The sequence below is a fragment of the Thunnus albacares genome, chromosome 6, assembly GCF_914725855.1.
Source record: "Thunnus albacares chromosome 6, fThuAlb1.1, whole genome shotgun sequence".
Taxonomy (NCBI): Eukaryota; Metazoa; Chordata; class Actinopteri; order Scombriformes; family Scombridae; genus Thunnus; species Thunnus albacares.
In genome coordinates this window covers 20034522-20051040 of record NC_058111.1, presented here as the reverse complement: position 1 = coordinate 20051040, position 16519 = coordinate 20034522, and the positions used below count along the sequence as shown (strand labels likewise).

General features: G+C 40.6%; 1 protein-coding gene and 1 non-coding gene across 3 annotated transcripts in view; both read left to right on the top strand.

Annotated features, from left to right (window-relative positions):
• Positions 1 to 16205, top strand: part of LOC122984674 (rho guanine nucleotide exchange factor 17-like) — a 74418-nt gene extending 58213 nt beyond the window's left edge. For both annotated transcript variants that reach the window (XM_044355264.1, XM_044355262.1), the window contains 22 exons: positions 43 to 225; positions 3982 to 4098; positions 5147 to 5239; positions 5329 to 5505; positions 5757 to 5807; positions 6014 to 6123; positions 6308 to 6393; positions 6739 to 6857; positions 7297 to 7504; positions 7647 to 7720; positions 7828 to 7911; positions 8063 to 8166; positions 8872 to 8981; positions 9135 to 9254; positions 9359 to 9626; positions 9726 to 9812; positions 10149 to 10216; positions 10528 to 10676; positions 10781 to 10955; positions 11274 to 11369; positions 11712 to 11894; positions 12014 to 16205. In XM_044355264.1, the coding sequence (XP_044211199.1) occupies positions 43 to 225; positions 3982 to 4098; positions 5147 to 5239; positions 5329 to 5505; positions 5757 to 5807; positions 6014 to 6123; positions 6308 to 6393; positions 6739 to 6857; positions 7297 to 7504; positions 7647 to 7720; positions 7828 to 7911; positions 8063 to 8166; positions 8872 to 8981; positions 9135 to 9254; positions 9359 to 9626; positions 9726 to 9812; positions 10149 to 10216; positions 10528 to 10676; positions 10781 to 10955; positions 11274 to 11369; positions 11712 to 11894; positions 12014 to 12222 (2871 nt within the window). In that variant the 3' untranslated portion in view covers positions 12223 to 16205. The remainder of the gene's footprint in view (positions 1 to 42; positions 226 to 3981; positions 4099 to 5146; positions 5240 to 5328; positions 5506 to 5756; positions 5808 to 6013; positions 6124 to 6307; positions 6394 to 6738; positions 6858 to 7296; positions 7505 to 7646; positions 7721 to 7827; positions 7912 to 8062; positions 8167 to 8871; positions 8982 to 9134; positions 9255 to 9358; positions 9627 to 9725; positions 9813 to 10148; positions 10217 to 10527; positions 10677 to 10780; positions 10956 to 11273; positions 11370 to 11711; positions 11895 to 12013) is intronic.
• trnam-cau lies at positions 1941 to 2013 on the top strand. Its single transcript has one exon. It is a non-coding gene; the product is annotated as a tRNA-Met (tRNA).
• Positions 16206 to 16519: the final 314 nt, after the last annotated feature.

Here is a 16519-nt window from a genome sequence, read left to right as displayed (position 1 = left end):
GTGTATGGTGTCTGTTATTAAGTGGTTGTTCTCTTCCCTCAGGGCTACATGCGTCCTCTCAAACAGCCGGACAGCGGCTCCATAGTGGACCCACTGCTGGTGGACGAGATGTTCTACCAGATCCCTGAGATCCTGGAGCACCACGAGCACTTCCTGGAGCAGGTTGCTGGCTGCGTCAGCCAATGGCACGACCGGCAGACCGTTGGACACCTCCTCATCCAATCGGTGAGTAGAGCTGACAATAAAAATGATATCCGTCCACTTCTGCTGTCTCTCTTAACAGACATGAAGCTCATGCTCATACGCAGTTAAATCATAAGAAGAAGATTTAAAAGCTTGGTTACCCGCATGTATGACCAAAATAAATTACTACAAGGGAAATCAGGCTTCTCTAATCCCCTACACTGATAACAGATACCTCTCGTTTATATGACGCTTACAATTTACTGCAGAAAGCCAACTGTAACCAGGTCACTTGAATGCATGTAAACGCACATCCTGGCTGAAGAGATTTCATTCAGATCTCCTGTTTGTGCTGTGAGCATGTATTCAGCATATGTTAGTATTATTAGCCTCTGTATGTGACATGTAGGCTGAGAGTGTGAGATAGTTAACCTCTCTGAACCGCCTTTGTCAAGGAAACAATAAGACTGTGATGAGTGAGAGATACGTGGGCATATGCTAACATCTGTGTTATGTGACGACAGTATGGAGCACAGCAGAACATCCTCAAGTGAGAATCAACCAGTAACTGGAAAAACCCTTACTTAAAATAAGGGCTCTGCACTTCCTAATCCTTGACAGCAGCAAACCATAAAAGCCTTTAAGACCCTGAGCCCATTTTATTGTGCTTATTTTTTATTACACCTGCAAATAATTGCCCGGATGAAGACAATGTAATGTCCAGAAGTTCTGATAGTTTTTAATAGCACTCTTTTTCATGCTTTCAAAGTTTTTTTCTCTAAATGCTTTACGGCAATCTAATTTCTAAAACACCTTTACAATCTACTGTGCTGCAGCAGTGAAGAAACTTGCACAGATGCCATGACATGCAATATATTTCACTGTAGACTTGAGCTTGAATGAATAAACAATCTTTAAAAAGCATTATTGACTGCAGGGCCAAGTGAGGGGAATATGTTTTATTGAGAGATGCTCTATAGTTGGCAGCGCTAGTTTAATATTTTGTTTTCCCGGTGACCCTGTGTCAACCCATCTAAAATTTCCCATGACCCAAGGGTGGCTTGCAACCTAGACGTTGAAAAACATGTGCTCTTGAAACGTCAGTGGTGGGCTAAATGTCAGGTTTTGAAAGAGAAAAGAGCTGCAATCCTGGCTGACGGTTTCAAACAGACTTTGAACAAACATACAGGCAGAAATTCATGGCAGAAGACACCAGTTTCTTCATAGACGAGACCAATAGACCAGAAAGCGGTTTGGAAACAGGTTTTGTATCTCACTGACTGGAAGACCTTTCATTCTCTTGCTATGCTAATGCCATTGTTATCACTCTCAGCCCCCCACTGCTGAATGAAACTGTCTCAAAAACTCTCGCTGCAGTTTGTCAAAAGACGAGGAAATCTCTTGCTGAATCTAGGTCGAGGCAAAGAAGATCACCCAAAAAAATTACATAACAAAATTGAATTACCTCATTTATAACACTTCATACCTCCAGAGATTTCACAGTTTCATAATACTGTATAATGCAATATGTTGCTATATGTGGATTATCCTTTTAAAGAGAAAATAAGAATATACAAATAGTAGAACATAACTGTAAATATTTACATGCAAAACTTGAGAATGCAGAGTTTTTCTCCTGTTGCAGTCAGACCTCCACAGTGTTCAGACTGAGCCACCCTCCCCCACTCCTCTCCCCCCTCCCCCTTCTTTCCTCCCGCTGCAGCTCTTAAAGCTGCAGCAGCTGCAGTGTGCTTCAGGCCTCGTTGGCGCAGTAGGCAGCGCGTCAGTCTCATAATCTGAAGGTCGTGAGTTCGAGCCTCACACGGGGCAGAGTGTTTTTGTTCAGGTCTGGTCTGTGTAAAGTGGCGGATGATTTAGCTGTCTTGCTGTGTCACTGCTGCACAGTTTGTGGGAAACGTCTCTGTGTCTGTGCTGATCGCAGCTTTCTCTCACAAGCAGCTCTAAATCTCTGGAAAATATCATAATAGAAGGATTTGATAACACTGATTCAATGCTTGTTTGTTTTTGTTTTTTTGACATTTTCATAATTCTGTCCTCTTTTGTTGCACTCTGTGCTGTTATGAGACATGGTTTTAAGATGTCTCAGATTCCCTCCCTCTCAAACAGATATATGTAATCTTATTTGCACGTCTTAATGCATCCAGGAAAAGACTGACAGTATTTTATATTTTAATAGAGCCTTGACTGTAAGGCATATTATCCAGAGGATTTAACAGAATATATGTCGCAGGGCTGTTTTTGATGTAATACGACGATTTTAGACTCTACTGGCATGCTTCATTAAGTCTCTTTCCCAGACTAGGATGCAATTTTCTAAATTTAGCTTGGACACTTTTGAAAACATGTCCCTGATTTTGATACACAGATACAGACTGTACAATATTCCCGTCAGTCAAAAATACTTACTGTATTTAAGTAGTTTCAATAGGTCTGGTTTATTGACAATTTTCGAATCTATTTATAATATACAACTTATAGACTTCAATAGACTTTGTTAGGGGTAGCACTGTTAAGTCTTAGACTTGTTTCTGATGTTTTCACAATCCAGCAACCTTTATCAAGATGGAGACAGGCGTCCAAAGTTCAACGTTCACTTTATTCATCTGTAAATCATGGAAAGTGCAGTGCTCCGGGTCTAATCAACCAACAATAACATTAGAAAACAGCAAAATCAAATTCTTTTATGTCTGGTTTAAGAAATATTGGAAACTAAGAAATAAAAACTGTCAAATTCACATGCAAGCAGACATTCGTTTTCTTCAAGAATCAGACAAAGTAGAGGGTTTCAGAGACACCAAACAATATAAAATAAATAAATGAAAAATTTAAAAATATAAATCGGAGCATTAAGTTATTCACATGCTATTTGGGATTGCTATCTAGCAATGTTTTTCTTTAAAGGTAATTAAGGTTAAGGAGTAGATTACTCACCGTCATGATTCGTTTGACAACAATATATATTATTGTCAGAAAAATCCTTATCAGAGCTTCTGATAAAGAGCATTTAAGTTCTTTCCCAGACATTATTGTGCTGTTTTCTGTCGCTGCTCAAAGACTGGGGAGAGGGAGAATAAAGACAGGAGAATTCACTGGGAGATGGATGATAAGAAAAGGGAAAGAGAAAGACAGGGAGGAGGAACAGAAAAGGGTCAGTTCATTTTTTGAAAGGGTAGAAAGCCGTTGACTGTCAGATGTTAAAGAAGGCGCCACATTGTGCGTTTTGTCTGTTAACACTCTCTCTTTCTGTTCATCTTCTTTTTTTTGAGCTCTCTTTTTGTGAGAAGAAAGCAGGTCAGGGTGATTCATCTGTATGTATGCGTGTAGTTGTGTTTGTTTGAGAGAAAGAAAACCAGACCGATAGAAAAACTGAACACCACTAACACCAAAAGTTCTTTGATAATCTCTCCGATTACAGCTCTTTTTTGCAGGTATGATTTAATTACACAGCGACACAAACAAGTGCTGAATGGTAGCTCCTGAGCACACATAATTAGCTTAAGGTTAACCAAAAATAGAGATGCAGCTCTAGCTTTTTATTATTTGTAATATTTGTTTTTCCTGATGGTTTACCCAAATGCAACAATGTACCTGAAGAATATCCATCCTGGAGCAGGTGAGATATATTATGATGTGTTGGTAGAATGTGATATTCATACTTCTTCAGCTCTCTTCTTAACCAAGTTTTATCTGGATTGGTTCATTTTTCTTTAAACAGAAACCTTAAAGATAATTATACACATAATAACTTTAATACCCTCTTGTCCTTCTTTTCTCCAGTTCTCCAAAGAGACTCTTGCCAATATGTATTCAGCGTACATTGACAACTTTCTCAACGCCAAAGATGCTGTGAGGATTGCCAAGGAGGCCAAACCAGCGTTTCACAAGTTTCTGGAGGTGAGTGTCCGTGTGAGTCACAGGATGTGCTGTAACCTCCGAGCAGCTGTTCTGATGTGTTTGTTTGAAAAGGTGTAAACCAGTCTATAGTGTTTTCCTGATCTAGTGGAAAGGCATTTTAACCAGCTTTTTACAGCCTGAAACTCTCAAAAGAAACACATAAACATAACATTTCCTAAGAGGAATTTATCCACTGTATACCCACTGTGGTTGTGTTCCTCCTGTTTGTTCATGCTGGTATTCCCAGAAGTTTTTGTCTTTCAAAGATAGATATTTGATTGTTCTACACTTACAGGATTTTGGGATCAGTCTTATGAATCCAGAGTTATGTGCTTGGTTATAAATGAATGAATCAAAATGGAAATACACCAACCTATTAAAATCAAATCAAGATTTCCACTTAATAATGTAATTCCTGATCCAAACGGTATCAGATTTTATCTAAGAAACATGTTTTCTTCCTCTGCTTTTTAGCTCTGGAGGATCTCAATTGTTCTCACGATGCCAGAGACAAAGATTTTATATTTCAGTACTTAGTTTTTTGTATTTATCTGGGTCGCTCCTGTTTCTGGAGCTGTATGTAAGTACAAATTATTGTCCATGAAATGTTCTACAAGTCCTCTCATTAAACCAACTCAACCGGATAATTCCACTTAAAAACCTGGGGATGTTTTGGCACTATGTCCAGTTAAATTTGGTAGACCACTGTTGTATACTTTGATACTGCGGTGTGCCACCAGAAATACATGTATGGGAAAAACTGCACAAGCTGGCTGCAGAGGCAAGAGTTCAGATGCAGAAATGTAATCAGGCACCACAAAAACCCGTCATGTCCTGGTCCTGCTCTCAGTTTACCACCACAAAGAACTTAACGCCAGGCAGGGTTTTGACAGTGAAACTGCTGCGCCATCTTGTGCTGGGGAAATGAAGCGCAACACTGACCTGATTTCATCAATCATCTGGGGCTCACTTCAGTCTCAGTTATTTTCTCTCACTCTCTCATATCCACGCCCTATCTCCATCTTTCTTTTATCTTTTGTTTCAACAGCAAAACATGCGTGAGAACAAGGAGAAGCAGGCTCTGGGTGATCTGATGATTAAGCCGGTTCAGAGGATCCCTCGATATGAGCTGCTGGTTAAGGTGAATTATCTCAAAAGATAACAGTCTTTTTTCTGTATACTGTAAGAAGCTTGTGTAAAAGAGCCTGAATATGTTTGTGTTGTGTGTAGGACCTGCTCAAGCACACTCAAGAGGACCACCCGGACCACTCTTTCCTGCTGGACGCCCAGAGGGACATCAAACGACTGGCTGAGAAGATCAATAAGGGCCGTCGCTCCGCTGAGGAGGCGGAGAGGGAGGCCAGAGTCATCCAGGAGATCGAGGCGCATATAGAGGGTGTCGAACATGTGAGATATTTATTATACAGTATATTTATGAGGATAAACATCTGTTTATAGCAGCTGTTCACTCATCTGAATTGTGCTGTAAGTTTCAAGTGATTGTGGGGCAGAAGAAAGTCTCCTGTTTCCCAATGGTTGTAGCTTTTACACAGCTATGATAGTTGATTTCCTTCAAAAAGAGTGGGATGTGGCACAGTTTACACACATATTTATGGACTTAAGTGATGATTACCCTTCCCTGTGTTTATTTATGTTAGATTCTGAACCCCCAGAGGAAGTTTCTGAGACAGGAAATTGTCATGGAGGCGGTAAGAAATCATTTTTGAATTGACAGATGAAATAAATACACTGGTGTCATCATTTTGAGATTCATCCTTTGGAAAATATAGAACAATACCATGATATAATACCTTGTGCACTTTTTCGCAAACTTTAACTTTTGCTGATACTGTATTGTAACTTTGATTGTTACCAAGTTAAGACTTGCTTCCTCTCTCTCTCTGTCTGTCTGTAGAAGACAGTGGGCGGGAAGAAGGACCGTTCTCTCTTCCTCTTCAGTGATCTAATCATCTGCACCACTCTCAAGAGGAAGTCTGGCTCGTTAAGACGCAGCTCCATGAGCCTGTATGCAGTCCACTGACACACAAACATAAACACACTTACAGGGGCGTGGGGGGACATGCACAAACACAGACATTGTCAAAATAGTTTCCTAACCACGCTGCCCCCTGGTGTTTAACAATGGATATACAGATTTTTTGACAATCTTTTTTTTTTTTTTGTCCTCATCTGTCTCTTTCACTCTCAGATACTCTGCTGCGAGTGTGATTGATACGTCCAGTAAATACAAGTTCCTGTGGAAGCTTCCTCTAGAGGACGTGGAGGTGGTGAAAAGTAAGGCTTCTTGTTAAGATCACATTTTTGTTTTATTTTCTTTCCTTTGTTTTAGTACGAGTCTTATTACCCTGTGTAATTTCAAATATCTTTTATCTAAAAAAATTTTCATTGGTGGAGACCCCAAGTCTGAAATTAGTTAATCAGATTTGATCTATCAAGTCAACCTCACTGTCAACTCATTCATCAGCATAAATATTAGATATAGAAATATGCTGGTTAACTTACAGATGTTTAGTTTTTATCATTATAGTTTGCAGTTCTTTAACCGTTTAATTGAAATATGGGGGGGGGGGGGAGTTTAAGGAAACTATTTCTCTGACTGTTTGTGCTTTTCTGTGCCAGGCTCCGCTCAGGCAACAAACAAGGAGAGCATCCAGAAGATGATTAGCCGATTAGACGAGGATCTTAGTACACTGGGTCAGATCAGCAAACTGTCTGAAACCATCAGCTTCCCACACCAGGTACTGCATACTGACACATACACACACACACACACACACACACACACACACACACACACAGACTGAAGGTACATGTTTATTTTTACCTCAACCCATCCTTTCTTCTTCTATTCTTTATCTTGTCTGTAATTTAATAAACCAACTTTGTGAGAGTCGCATAAATTGTTTTAATTTGATGATCAACAGTGAGGTACACAAGGAGAAATTGTGTTGCATTACTTCCTTTATTTTTAAATTTTGGTTTCTTCAAATCAATATGTTATTAATATGTTCAATATGTTATATTATAATTTTGTTGATCCTCCTGCAGATTGGTCAGTTGTTAATGCTCCTTCCCAGTACAGGTGTAACATGAGCCATTAGAGAAACTGGACGTTTAGTAATTTTTTTTTTTTATCTGTTCTTTTTCTCTTCTTCTCCATACCTCCGTCTTTCTCAGTCCCTAGATGAGGCGATAAAGGATCTGATGGCCTCGGTGCACAGGGAGCTGTCAGAGAAACAGTCTTTGGCCTTCAGTATGACGTTCCTGCCCACCAAGCTGGAGTTTACCACAGTCTCCGCTGAGAACACCTTCATCTTTGAGTTCACCTCACCTGACGCTCGCTCCAACTTTGAACAGGCCTTTGAGGAAGCCAAGAAGAAGCTAGGTCTGTGAAAAAGATTTATAGTCAGACACAACATTATTTACTGTGGCTTGCTAATAAGATGGCAGAAGTAGTAGCAGCCTGGGGATGCAATGGTGTCATTTTAACATCTGTGCACCGTTGCATTTTTCCTTGTGTGTTTTAGCTATGAATAAGGACCAGTGGGACCCTGAGTTCCTGAAGGCCATTCCCATTATGAAGACACGTAGTGGAATGCAGGTGAGAGCATTAACTCTATATAAAGTGTGTATATGTGAAGGTAAAAGACTGTTCCTTACAGAGATATTAAAGTCATCTCCACTCATGTATTGTTTTTTTGTCTCCAGTTTTCATGTGCCTCTCCCAGTCACAGCTGCCCTGACAGTGGCTGTGAGGTGTGGGTGTGTAACAGTGATGGATATGTGGGACAGGTGAGAAAATATAAAATATATGTACCAATAATCGACAAATCAGTCAGTATGTAAATGAGAGGCTAGCAGATTGTTCCATGTGCTCTCTGCTGGAGGTAAAAGCTTGAATTTTGAAGCAGTTTGATTGATGTGGTGACGTTTTTTTCTCCAGGTGTGTCTGTTGAACATCAAAGATGAGCCTACAGTGGAGGCCTGCATCGCTGTCTGCTCAGCGAGGATCATCTGTATTGCTGCTGTACCAGGACTGAAGGGGAGGTCAGTGCACACTCACACACACACACACACACAAAACTTAAGTTGTTTACGAAGCTTTAAAGTCAAACTGCAGTTATAACTCAAAATTGTTGGATTCATTCTCCCCACTCATGTGCTACATTGAGTTGTAAAGTAATTTAAAACTAATTATTGCACATCTCAAGTCTGAGATGAAATGAAAACAGAGCTTGAACAGAAATAGTTTTAGACTATAGACTACAAGTGGAGTGGCTACCTTGACAAATAATAATTTTCACCTTGGGGAAAAAGATCCTAGGCAGTCCACAATAGGTTAAGCCTTATTTCTCTTTGTCTGTTTATGTCTTTGTCTGATTATGAAAAGTGAAACAAGAATATGTCCCATTGCTTTCATCACTATATCTTTGAACCTAATTTGGAGTGTCCTCAATCTCCTTTTCCTCATCAATGGAAGATTGTTTTTCCTTTTTTAAGCATCCAAACCTACCATCTTTCACAAGTCAGTCAGGAAATTAGCTTAGAGTGTTTGTTTCTAATTCTTGTAATGTAAATGAACAGCTTGCATTTAACTCTACAGTCAGTATGTGATTTATAGTGTGCTGAGCTCAAACATTAGTTTCTTTAAGCAGATGCTTTAATATCACCCTGTAGTGCCACCTGGTGGTTCATTGACTATGTTCCTGACCTCACCGATGTGCCATTAATCAATCTCTCTTCACCTCTTAGGGAGCGTGGATCCGAGTCTGCCCCTCCCCCCGCAGCACCTGGCCACACCCAGCAGCAGCTGCATATATCTATCTCTCACTCATCGCTAGAGCTGACGGAGCAACCCACAGGTTTGTTTTTTTTTAAAAGAAGTCTGCTTGTAATCTGCTAAACAAACGTGTTTCTCAATTCAATTATTCGGATTCTACCTGTATGTACTGCAGTTTTCCGTCATACATGAAAATCACAGCATGTATGTAGACTGATCAATTGATCATTTCCAGGACCAGGGGCGGAGCTTGTCCCATTTGACAGCGATGACACTGATGATGAGGATTCACCCAGCCCTTCTTCTACCCTACAGAGTCAGGCCAGTCACTCCACCATATCATCCAGCTATGGCAGTGAGTAAAAACAGTCGTATAATGTTTACCCCAGTCCCACACTCAAATATACACCCTCGCTGTCTCTTTCAAGCTCTCACACCCTCTTTCATCTCCCCCCAAAGATGACGAGGGTCCAGGCTCCAAAGACATGGCTACAGAGACCACCAGCAGTGAGGAGGAACAGGAGTTCCCGGTGGCAAGTTCCTATGGAGCTCCAGGGATGTTAGGAGTTGGTGGAGGAGGCCGTGCTCACACAGAGAGCCCCATGGACGGCCGCGCCATGCGCCGCTCCTCCCGGGGCTCGTTTACCAGAGCAAGCCTGGAGGACCTGCTCAGCATCGACCCAGAGGCCTACCAGAGCTCCGTGTGGCTCGGCACAGAAGATGGATGGTGTGTGGTTTTATAAATTAAACCTACATAATCACACTCACAACTTCCTTGTTTGTTGGTGCACTGATTTCATCACCTAATTTTCTCTGTTTCTGTTAGCATCCATGTGTACCAGTCCTCAGACAACATCCGCAACCGTAAAAACAGCATGAAGATACAACACTCAGCTTCCATCCTATGTATACTGTGAGTCTGCCTTCTTGGACACAACTTTGTCTTCAAAGGCAAAATTACTACTGCAATTTATCCTGTATTATACTCAGATAGGGCAGTTGGGAGAGAAAAGGGGATGGATATCCATTTGATGCGACCGGTTTTAAATGTGTCTTATTAGGTTTGTCTGCTGTTGAGCTCTGTCTCTACTTCTTCTCTCTGCTATCTGTATATTTTCTTGTGAAACATACATGAGGATTTTGCAAAAAATGTGTTATATATTGTACGTTATGTCGTTCTTTGTATGCTTTGCTTCAATCCTCTCTTTTCTTTATCATTTCCACATTACTCCTTTTTTGCCTCCTTCAGGTATTTGGACAACAAAGTGTTTGTGTCGTTGGCCAATGGAGAGGTGATAGTCTATCAGAGAGAAGCAGGTGAGTTGGTAGGAAGGACAGATATATGGCTGTTTTTTGCTCATTTAAATAAAATCATTGCAGTGCTAGCTGAAGTGTAAAGCTTTTGTTGATTTTTTTTTTCCTCTGCGACAGTTTTCAAACTGCTGCTAGCATATAGCCTTGCTAGTCTGCACCCACTGGGAGTCAAGGTTCCAAATACTGACAAAAGTGCATTCAGCTCAAGATTTTGCTCTGTTAATGTAGATGAAGAAAGTTGAAAACCACTTAAAAATGTGTCTGTTTTTTCTTCCTTTTCCCTCCATATAATCCCTGTCAATCTCAATCTGCAGGAAGTTTCTGGGACCCTCAGTCTTCTCAGACATTAGTTCTGGGCACACCCAGCAGTCCTGTCACCAAAATGGTTCCTGTGGGAGGGAAGCTTTGGTGTGGCTCACAGAACAGAATCCTAATTATCAACACAACTACACTGGTACAAGAGGTAGGTGGAGGGATGGATGGTGTGTACATATGGAGAGAAGTTGGAGGGATGGATGAGCTGTGAAGATGTGGATCACAGAATCTGACCTCTTTCCTCCATCTCAGCACTGGTTCCAGGTGGGCACAGACAGCAGCCGGTGCGTGACGTGCATGGTGGCGTACGGTCAGGGTGTGTGGTTGGCGTTGCAGGGCAGTGCGCATGTCAAATTGTACCACGCTCAAACCTGGGAGAGCCTGACAGAGGTGGATGTGGCACCGGCTGTACACAAGATGCTTGCAGGTAAACATGTATTGACTTTATATGAGCATAAATACTGCATACAGACAAGAATTAATACAAAAAATGCCTGTATAGAGAAAATTCTTGACATTATATAAACTAGATGTCAGCAGCAACTTATATACAGAAGCTTTTTTCTTATTTTTTCTGTCTTTAACTTAATTCTCCAAACTGTCCATTTCCTCTCAGTGCTCCTTAAATTTTAAACTTCACCTTTTTTCCCCTCTTTGCACTGTCCTCCCAACCCAACCCTCTTTTCCCTCTCATCATTCTCCCCTGATCACCATCCCATTCTCCATTTTCTTTTTCTCCATTCAGGTGCAGATGCGATCATCAGACAGCACAAGGCCGCCTGTCTGAGAATCACAGCTCTGCTGGCCTGTAAAGATCTGCTGTGGATCGGCACCAGTGCAGGTAAAAACATAATTTTAGTGTAAAGAAATCAAAATAAATCAAAGTAATATGTGCATACAAAATAGTTAATTATTTTTAGTTTTCATCAAAAAAAAGTGAATTGTGGTGTTAATTATGATTTTAAATAAAGGAATAAAATCAATTAGAAAGAAAATGCAAATCAGATTTTAAAAATACTATTTGCAGTGCAAACCTTCTACATATAGAGAGGGACTTAATCACATCTTATTTATGCTTTCATCTGGTTTCATGTAAACTGGGATCATCACTATCTTCTTGCCATGTTCTCCATATTTTTCCTTGGTCTCAAAAAGCACATTTTAAGCTAGTTTTTCTCCACAGGGGTGGTTCTCACACTGGCGATCCCGGCAGTGACCTCAGGAACTGGAGCTGGCACACTGAAATCCCCCTTGGTGCCAATGGGCTCTGCTCACGGACACACGGGCCACGTTCGGTTCCTCACGTCAATCGAACTACCGGAAGGTTTTGACATGAACTTCCCTCCTCCTACACCTGACTCCACAGGTAGTTATTGTTGTTTTTATGTGCGCTCTACTTATGCAGCAGAAAAACACCTGAACTGAATCAAAGTTTCAAGTCTGAAGTGTTAACTTCTCTTGTGCCTCCCCTCCTCTGTTTCCTAGGCAACCAGTCCCAGAGCAGCAGCACAGTTGACGGGAGCCTCCAAAGGCGTGACTCCGCTCGCCGCAGAGCCTCCGCCCACCTCCCTCCAAAAAACAATCATCTAGTCATATCCGGCGGCGATGGCTATGAGGACTTCAGACTGACCAATAGCAGTGAAACAGTCGGACGGGACGACAGTACCAACCATCTTTTGCTTTGGAGGGTCTGAGACAATCGTCCCCAGTTTGAACAACCTGACGCAACCTCCCTCTTGCTGAGAACAGTGCGCAAGTCCTGTAATTTCCCCCCAATCGGACAGTTTTTGGTGTTGTTTTAGTCTTCTGCTCGGTCCACCAGTCTCTATGTGCATATGGCTGTCAACTCCCTCTTGGACTTACTAATGAATATGATCACTTCGGACCTAGTTTTCTTGTGTTAATGTTCCTGGTGGCGTGCGTTGTTCCACACTGAGTGGTGTTAGTGCGTGTGTGTTTTTGCTTTTTTGGCATTGGATGTATTCTACGTTTGGTCATTACACTCAAGCCCTCACTGAAAGAGACAGAAGAAGACAGAGAAGGGAAAAAAATGTATTGAGCACATCTTCAAGCTTGACAGATGGACGTGAGGTGAGAACAAGTGAAGAAAAGATGGACGGAAGAGGATTTGGACTCTGCAGGATGCCATTGCACAGGAAGTTGAAAGACATTTAAGTGAAATGAGACATGAGTAAAGCATGTTTCTCTGTTTTTGTTTTTGTTTTTTTGGACTTGGACATCAACCCTTTACTGCCTCATCACTTCATCTTAACCTGAACTGAAAACAAAAAGCCTCCAGCTAATCACATGTCATAACAAAATATATCTAATGAATGGAAATTAAGTGAAACATACCAACACAGACTGAAGTTTGATGGATTTCTGAATTTGGAATTTGTGTTGATTTTAAGCTTAGCAGAAAGATTCAGTTAACGTCTACAAGCTTTTAAAGGAGTAAAAGAGGAACTGGTTTGGCTCCTTAAACCTGATTGGCCAGCCACATGCCTGGGTAACAAACCCTAATGGCAGATCTGAGATCAGACCTTTCTGGGCAAAGTAGGGATGTAAAAACATCGACTCTTCAATCAGTGCTTATAGATGCAAGACTGCTAAAATCATCCTTTCCCTTGATCACGTAGAAAGAGAGTGAATATGATTTAAGTGCAATATGTGGCAAGGCTATCTAACAAGACTATAAACACATGGATACACTCACACACATTCATTTCACAACCTTTCATTCGATAAATCAGTAGTCATTTGTGAAAAACATATCCTATGTGTTTTTTCCACAGATAATCATGTCATATCTGTTTTTCTTATTTAATTTTTTCAGCCAGTTTTAAGATGACACAATCGTAGATGATGCATTGTCCCATTGTCTGGTAGGAAAAAAGTGCATTGGAGACATTCCTCCTTAACATGACTATGCCAAAGCTTTTTATGTGTTAAAGTTTTTGACATTAAGGGATCTGAAAGGATTTCTTTTGCCATGGAATTTCAATTTGTTGAGCGTTCCTCTAGTCAAGAAGGAAATCAGGACGGATGTTGCTGATTTCTATAGCAGGCTCTGTTAACTCCGATGGTTATGTACAGTATTTATGGTTTTTGATTTTAGCGCCTTCTTTTACAGCACTTAATTTATAGAAGATGTAGCTTTCACTTTTTTTTTTTTTTTGAGTTGAAGAACAAGGAGGCCCCTGCTTGATTACCAGAATAGATAGATAGGCGTTGTTGGGCTCAGGCAAACAGAAACTAGGGGAATAATGATACAGTCCACTCATGGTAAGATTTGCTTGATATTTCAATAATTTTTCAACTCCACAATGCATATTGTAGCATTTTTGACAAGTAAAAGTATCGTTTCGCCACTAATGCACTAACACATACACACAAACACTGATTTCAATATTGATTGTCATTGGAAACAAGACAGATGTGTGTTTGTGAGGAAAAGGAGTGCACAAGATACAGAGTAGGTCAGAAGGACAAATGTTGAGCACCTGCATGTGCCTTCAGAAGGCTAAAAGTTAAGCCATTTTACACACACACACACACAAGCACACACACATACAGCGAAAAGTCAGCTCTCCATCTGTCCTACAGCAGATGTCTGTGGAAGTGAAGGATGACTCTGACTTGTCCTTGCGCACACCTTAGCCTCAGTCTTTGGGGTTAAGCGGTGATTGTTTTTGATCCCTTCAAGCCTAGAAAGCCTCACTCCACCTTGCCAGCCATCTGGGCACTTCACCTCAGCTTTCCCACATCTTAATGCATCAACATTCGGTTAACTCTTCCACTGTGAGAAGGGCTAACAGTTAAGAGGATTAGCTTGCCGTTATGATAGCCGCTTACTAGCTAAGTGAGCTTTTTGCCTCTGTAAAATGGAAAGGCCTGTGTGTGCGAGCCCTCCGCAAGTGCTCTGTTATTTGGAGCTTGTTTGTGATTTTCTGCCAACAATTGAAGCGAAATTCCAGTTAGCTTTTGGTAGCCTGTGAAGAGTACAATGGGGGAAAGTTCGGAAGTTTTAACAAACGTTATAGGAATAGTTTGACATTTTGGGAAATATGCTTGTCGAGTGTTAAATGAGAAGATTGATACAACTCTCTTGTCAGTACAGTAAATATCAAGCTATAGCTAGAAACAAATTAGCTTAGCTTAGCATAAAGACTGGAAATGGGGAAACAGCAAGCCTGCTCTGTCTAAAGGTAACCAACTCTGCCTAGTAGCACCTCTAAAATCACTATTTAACATGTTGCATCTCGTTTGCTTAATTCACACAGAAACAGAAGTGTTGAAATTACATGTTAATTTAGACAGACAGAGAGTGGTATCAATTTTTTCATATAACTCTCAGAAGGAAAACTTCTGAGACATTTAATTTCTCAATATGTCAAATTATTCCTTTAATGTTTTCTAACATAAACTTAGCTGACATGTTCTGATGTGTTTGTTTTTTTATGTTCTGTATGATTCACAACAACTCTTACATTATGTTCTCAGTGCCAAAAGCTGTCGGTTCACCCTATGAAAATGCTGTATACCCATGCTGGCTGTAGGGCCTGAGGGAGTGAATGCCCTGCCGAATGGAAATAGTCTGTTTTCTGTGAACAATGAAAGAAAAAATTGTGGGTGTTTAGAGCAACATCTGTGTGCAATCTGTGCTTGTACCTGCACTTTTGGAGCAGTGTTTCTCAAACTGTGAGGGTCATGACCTCTCAATGGTCAATAATGTGTTTTCTGGGTGTCACAAAATTTCTTTGTGTCCTAGGCTGAAAACAGTATGACAAGTATGTTTGATGACCCATACTCATGTTTTCCTACAACAAATCACTAACATAGTTTGAATAAATAACTTTCAATTCAGCTGATTCAGGAAGTTTAGTAGATTTTCTTTAAAATCAGAAAAAATATTTGCCTTAAGAATATATTTTTACATTTCTGGTGTTGAATCCAGTGAAATTAAACTGACTCCTCATTTTATACACACATACACACTCTTAGATATGAAGTAAAACTGATCCCCATGCTCATTTGACTATTTGATTGAGAGAAATAAGCATGTTGTGTGCCAGTTAAAGGAACAGAAGATTTATACTTCACTCTCACCATCACATGAAACTCATTCTATCATCACTGTAACTCTAAGCAACTTGTAACTAACCTCCTCATGCCCATATGTGGACGAAGTCTTTATTGTTGTAAATATTGGTATATATTGCCTTTTTTCTGTAAATAGTGCACCCACGGCCCTCAATTGTTGATATGAATCTAATGGCATATTTTTATATATTTGTGTAAGGTTTGTTTGTATTTTTTTTTCTCCTTCTGGCATGCGCTGTCAGTCACATTTAAATTATAACTGTCATCTTTCCAAAAGGAGACAAGATGGCCTCTGTTGTCACCAGAGCGACTGAATAGATAGCTGGCTGTTTTCACCGGTAGCCATGTTGGCTCCAAAACTTTATGTTTGCCTTGTTGCGGATGTCTACGAGAGGGAAAACAACGTGGCAGACCCACATGCTGCCACCTGGTCATAACTCTGTTTATCTCCGGGTCTGGTTGACATCCTGCTCAGTTGTCACAGTTTCAGTCTGAGAGTTACTTCCTGTATGTAGCTGTTCTTGTTTTGTCACTGTGGGTTCCTCTTTGTAATTAAATCAGTTCACTGGTGTCAGTTTGTGCCTGTCCCTCTTTTCTTCAGCTGCTGAGGAGTGGGTCTGGGTTGAAAATTTGCAACATTTTACAAGTGTACATGCACATTAATACTTGTAACAGGAGGGACAAAAAAGCCCTATAGTTAGAAGAAGACTAGAAGTCCCTATGGTAACCCATTATGTCCAATAAATAATCTATATTGCAGGACATATAGATCACTCCTTCCAGGTTATCATGACAACTCAGATGTTGTATTCATTATCAGATAAAGTCCAGAAGCAGCAATACAAAGTTCACGGAAAATGATCATTCTCCCCTTTAGACACCATTTAC